Here is a 6,000-nt window from a genome sequence, read left to right on the forward strand (position 1 = left end):
AATTTTGCTTCTCTTTAGAGCTGAATAAAATTCTATTGTGTTTGTATCACACTTCCATCATCCACTCTTCGACTGATGAACATCTACGCTCACCTCATTTCCTGGAGCTTGTGAAAAAGACTCAGTGGTAAACAGATATGCGCAAAGCCAACAGAAGAAGATTACAGATGCTCAGAATTGAGCAGGAATCACTTAAAAATGTCATTGCTTAACATTTTCATTGCTCAAGAAGTTCTTAAAGCTGTCAGTCACTGACGACCCTGAGGCACAAGTAACACCACACTGCGATGGGAAACAAATTTTTAGCAGGGAAGGAATATTATAAAAGACACGGAAGCAAACCATCTTTAACAAATGTCTTAAGTTTCTTCTAGACCTGTGTATAATTATCCAATTTGTCCTAAATGTTGAATGAGGCTAATAATTTGCTTAAAATTTTCTAATCCCCTTTGATCTGAAAACTCAAGTTTCATTGTACAATAAAATTGAACTAAAAATATAAAGCACATAAAAAATTTATTAGGAATATATTTATACGGTAAGAAGTCATTTTCTTGGGAAATGGAACCTGGAAATAAGCAGGGGCTCTCACTGGCGGGAGCAAACCTGATTTCTTTGTGGGTCAGATTGCATTGTTAAACTACATAATTTTTCACATAGATGTATTCAGGACACGAGGAATCATTTCTTCCTCATTTACCCTGTATGGTGCAATTTGGAGACTTCTTTAATCAAACGCACATTTGAAATCAGAATTAGCATCTGGGACTTCGGCATGAGCTCAGATGCTGTGGACCACAGAGCCTCTCCCATATGTGGAGTGATAGTGTAACAGAAATGGACCCAGTCCAGTCAGCCCCTGTTACTTTATAGAACCTTGTGTTTTGGGGCTGTTGAGTGGCTGTTAGGTTAGCAGGGCATGCAAGATATGGCACTCACAACACACAGGACCTAAAGGTGAAGGACAACTTCCCAGATCTTGAGCTGCACTAGCTCTACTCTCTGCTTTTGCTATTTCCATCATGAGACAGATAGGCTTTTCACTCTCCCTCACTTTTGCCCATTGAAATGATAACTGAAAGGGGCTTTCATTCACAGTACTCAGGAATCAGAAAGAAATAGGGACACCCCACCTGGACTCTCAGAAGACTAATAGAGAAGAGTGTTTTGAAGAAGGATATTCATATAGAGCCAAGGCAGGAGAGAGTCTTTTTGAGGCAGAAGGAAAGATGTATGGGAAGTGAGAAACAGCTCTGCTCCCAACTCCAAGGTCACCTGGCCAAGGCAGAGATCACATGGTAGTGAAGGTGTGGTCCATTCCTGTAGATATGGGCATTTTGTGCAATTGAAACAAATATTAGGGGAGTCTTTTTTTGGGGTCAGTTACATTGATTTGTCTTAAATATAAAACATTGTCTTTAATTTTGAAATATGAAACTGCTCTTGACTTTTACTCTTTGAGCTTATTTTAGAACCCGTGTTATTGATTTAATAAATCCATGTTATTGATTTATAAGAATGACATTTGAAGGAAATGACCAGCTCAGTTACAATGAAGATCTGAGGAGAAGACTCACTAGCAAGGGCAATACAGGAAAATCAGGGCAGTTGAGTTAGAACATTTCAATTTCAAGCTTCTGATGGGTATTAAAAAATGATTAAGAAGGATTTTAAAAGTAATGAAAATACCTTGAGGGTGTCATCTTAAATTAGGGAACCAAAACTGATAATTATATCAGTGCTTTAAGGTACATTAGAACACAGAGCACACAGGACTCAGAGAGTGATAACCTCAATGGTAAATGGAGAATGAGGGCTGCTCTTCCCTGCCCTGTTGGCATAACATCCAGTGGGGCTTTGACTGGGGGTTTCATGTCTTGTCTGTGTTCAATCAGTTGTGAGTTCAGTACTTTTTCAGTGCCTGGCCTAAGCTACCATGGAGTGAAGTGTCCGGAATTCTGGAGGATTGGGCAGCCTCAAACTTCTGCTATGATAGAACTTCGATAACGCTCAGTGGGTAGAGGATGAAAATGCAATAGGTATTCTCTGAAGTGGGAATAAAAAAATAAATATTTTCCCATGGGACAGAGGCAGTTTGCAGGCTTCCCAAGGTCTCTAACAAGGGATACTCAGAAGAGTGATTGAAGCCAGAGAAGCTGGATAGTGGTATATGTACACATTTTTCCTGTGGTCGGAGCAAGCAAGGAAGGGGTAATAGAAAGAAAGGGAGACAGGAAATACAGAACTAGGCCATATTTAGGGGCATCATAATTTTCAATCCAGAATCTGAACATGATTCATGTATATAGAAACTGCTGACATTCTCTGCAGATAGTAGCATCTGCTAGACAAAATAGAAGAAAGCCATAACATTTAAAACATGGCTTTTATCTTTGTGACCTGACAAAAAACATGCAGGTAGGTGTTCTTCTCGTGGTGTTAATAACTGTCTTTTTAAAAGCAAGTATGCGTACTCTTTCTCATATGCCAAGCATCAAACAACCGAACCAACCAACAAACAAATAAACAATAACAACAGCAAATTCCTCAATTAGCCAGTGCAAAAATGTCTGCAGAGACAGTCAACCAGTCAACTTCCTAAGTAAAGTCAAGGTGAAACTTTGTATTAAAAACAGACTTATTTCCAATCTGTAAATTGGGAGAAATATGTTTAAGATTTTCAGCAGCCTAATTTAGAAAATCTAGTAGAAATTGAAATGTGTTCTAATAAAAGCACCAAGTCCAAAATTGTTTGTGCAAAAATAAACAGTCTACATGTTTTGTCTAATACAGCATTGTCAATCATGATAAAATATAAATGAATTCAGCTAGGGAGAACTCAAAAATAGTGAGGATAAGGTAAGCCATTTCTTGTTGCAGTAACATAGCAAAGTAATAACTGCATGATATTTAAGTGCATCAGGCACAGGCTCAAATGCCTAATTTTCTTGCTAATTCTGAACTCTAGTTATTTATTTATTCTCTAAGTCTCAGATATTCAAATTACTAGAAATAAATAATAGTGAGATATATCCAGATTACTCAGGAAAAGTGTCTCTTTCTGAATACGCTTTGAGTCCTTAGACTCCACTAGGACATAGGTACATTTCCTTTTGTTTAAGTTCTGACACAGAACAGATAATATTTGGCAAATATTTGTGTGAGAGATTCTTAAATTTTATTTACTGAAACAGTTCTTAGGTATTTCTTTTCAAAGCCATAAGACCTATGAGGGGAAGTAATAAATAAAATGATAGTAAAGAGAAAGAGAATATTAATGTATAATTGAAAATTATCATGAAGTTAGATTATCTGTGTCAATTTTCCATCTCCTCTGACACACCCCAGCACTTGTCGATGCCTTTGTCTTCCTCTCCTGAGTTTCACAACTCCTAATTTACCTGTTTTGTAAATGGAAGTTTGAAGCTGAAATACAGTGTAGTTCTTCTTCCCAGCTGTTGCTTGGCAGAAGGGAGAAGCAAGATCTCAACTATCGGGACCATGTCTCCTGCAGTCCAAGGGAAGACATGATCTACATGGGCCTTATACCGTGAATCCAGATAAAAGAATTATACCAAATGTATGTGGAACAGAGACCAGAAAGCAGGAGATATAAAGCTAACACACTGAAAGAAACCTGGTCACAACCATGCACTTAACTGCCAGGTAACAGTGCACACTAATGTTCCGGTTTTGCTGTTTATGTAACTATGACTTAAATGTATGGAGCATATGTTTGATAGAATTTACCAACAGACCTTTATAACTTGTGGAACATCTTGGGAGACAGATACTTTTAATTTAAAAGACAAAAAAAAGATACAATGTTATTTGTAACATCCATTTCTGTAAGTTTTGAGACTTTCAGCAACTTTTCCCATTTTTATCTTTTGAGAAATTTATTTAAACACATTATTTTATTACTTCTATTCCAGTTGCAAAAGATTTGGCAAAATTCAGAATCTATTCATGATAGAAACTTTAAAAATACTGGGAATTGAGGTCTGAGGGTGTATCTCTGTAATTGAATACTTACTTACCATGCACAAGGACTCAGGTTCAACCCTTAGGACTATGAAAGCAGAATCCATGTGATATGAGAAAGAAAAAAGAGAAATGAAGAGGGGGTTTAATTAAGGGAGAAGAGGAGAGACAATAGAGAAGAAGGACAAAATGAAAAACACAAATGATGCTTGATAACGTCCTAAGGAATCACTTTATATTTGCCAAAAATTACATAACACACACACACACACACACACACACACACACACGGGGGGGGGGGTAATAGTAGGTGATAATACTTCCCTTGAGAGACATGAACTATCTAATAAGAAACTTAATACTCAATATTAGAAATCTCCTTTGAGATTTGGACAGGGGAGTTCATGAGATTCCCCCAAACAATATAGCCCATTGCTGTTAGTACTGGTTACCCCCAAAATGATTAAAGTAAGCCCCTATTTCTTTTTTTCTAGATTAACTTTTATTTGAAATTACTCTTCCCCACATGTATTTTAAGATCCTATACAATAACCCACGTAACCAATGTCATAATACCAAATTTCTAAGTTATACAATTGTTCTAGGTAATAAATAAAGGTTGTCTTTCAGTGATTAAGGTAATACTTAAGTCTCTGAAAATTTAACATAAAGATCACACTTTAAATTTTTAAGGTTTAACATGTAAATTCAAATACAACATGTCTCCACCACCTCCACCACCACTATGAATTGGTCTGCCCATGTAAATGCATGGCATAGGTGTGTGTGCTCTCTTGGGGATAGAATAATCCACACGAATTCTTCTGCCAACCAGCTCCATCCCATTTGCTTTTTTCATAGTCTCCTCAGGGTCCACTACCCTCTCAAAATACACAAAAGCAAATCCACCTGACCTCCCAGTTTGCTGATCAGAAACAACATTAACACCACTCAGAGGTCCATATCGAGAAATCGCTTCACAAACTGAGGCCAAATACTCCCAGGCAAGTGTTAGGATCTGGGTTTGACCTGCTGCCAGTGTGCCTTCTGTGGTTAGACATTGGAGAGTGATTCCGGCTGACCTACTTCGAGATCGTCTCCTATGAGAGTGCGACCTGGATCGAGTGTAGCGTCTATGAGAATGCCTCCTTGACCTTGACCTGGATTTTGATCTTGATCGAGAATGGGATTCAGAATGTTTGGAAACCCCTGATGGATCCTGACCTGCTCTCTGATTTTACACGAGCAGGAGTTCCAGTTGGAGATTTTGACTGAGAGCGAGACTCTCTGCCCTCGAGGTTGTTCCCCTCTACATCACTCATGTTGGCCAAGTGCTCCCGAGAGCTAAATGAGAGATATGTCTCGATTCGAGGGCCGACGGCCTAGTCACCGCGCTGTTTGGACTGGGGTTGTAGGGAAAGAAGACGACGGCTACAACAGCCAGTGCACTCCAATCCCACTAGCATGCACATTCAGGCAAAATGGCCAAGCCACTGTTTCTGAAGATAACACATTCTTCGGACATAGTACTCAGATGGTTTGAGCTGTAACTGACCAAAAAGCTTCCCCGAGGGCTAGCTTTCATAGAAGATGATATCCAAGCTTACAATGGAGGAAAACAATCAAATAGCCATACCCAGTTATAGACTGCCAATACTCAAATCAATGACCAACCATAATGGCAAGATGTCCCTAAGGTGCAACAGCAGCATTTATATTTTGAGAGTAACCAACATCTGTCTAATTGGATTAGATCTGTGGCTGCCTTATAAAAGGAAAAGCAGGCCATGTTTCAAACTTACCCAACTACCAATGATTAGTGAGGTCAGAGGCCATAGAGGAAGACCTGTGTATTACTACTTTCCTGAACAAGTATAATAAATAAAGAATTCAAATATTTATCTTTATACCCACAGATAAGTGTAGCTCTCATCCTTCCTCAAAGACCCAACTTGTTGAATTGAAGAGACCAACAGACTGTGTAGTGCCTAGCCTTAAACAATACACCTACAAACA

General features: G+C 38.5%; 1 protein-coding gene and 1 pseudogene across 2 annotated transcripts in view; one reads left to right on the forward strand and one right to left on the reverse strand.

The window, feature by feature from the left end:
* LOC308423708 (uncharacterized protein) overlaps nucleotides 1-50 on the forward strand; it is a gene marked incomplete at its 5' end in the record, with an annotated part of 32,641 nt that extends 32,591 nt beyond the window's left edge. The window contains one exon of the mRNA XM_080920510.1: nucleotides 19-50. Within this exon, the coding sequence (XP_080776636.1) occupies nucleotides 19-24 (6 nt within the window). The 3' untranslated portion in view covers nucleotides 25-50. The remainder of the gene's footprint in view (nucleotides 1-18) is intronic.
* The window catches only part of LOC308423374, a 223,387-nt pseudogene extending 218,081 nt beyond the window's left edge, over nucleotides 1-5,306 (reverse strand). Inside the window, exon 1 of the transcript in view lies at nucleotides 4,714-5,306. The product of the transcript in view is annotated as an uncharacterized misc_RNA (transcript). The remainder of the gene's footprint in view (nucleotides 1-4,713) is intronic.
* Between the last annotated feature and the right edge of the window lie 694 nt (nucleotides 5,307-6,000).

The sequence above is a fragment of the Micromys minutus genome (assembly GCF_963924665.1).
Source record: "Micromys minutus genome assembly, chromosome: 8".
NCBI classification, from domain to species: Eukaryota; Metazoa; Chordata; class Mammalia; order Rodentia; family Muridae; genus Micromys; species Micromys minutus.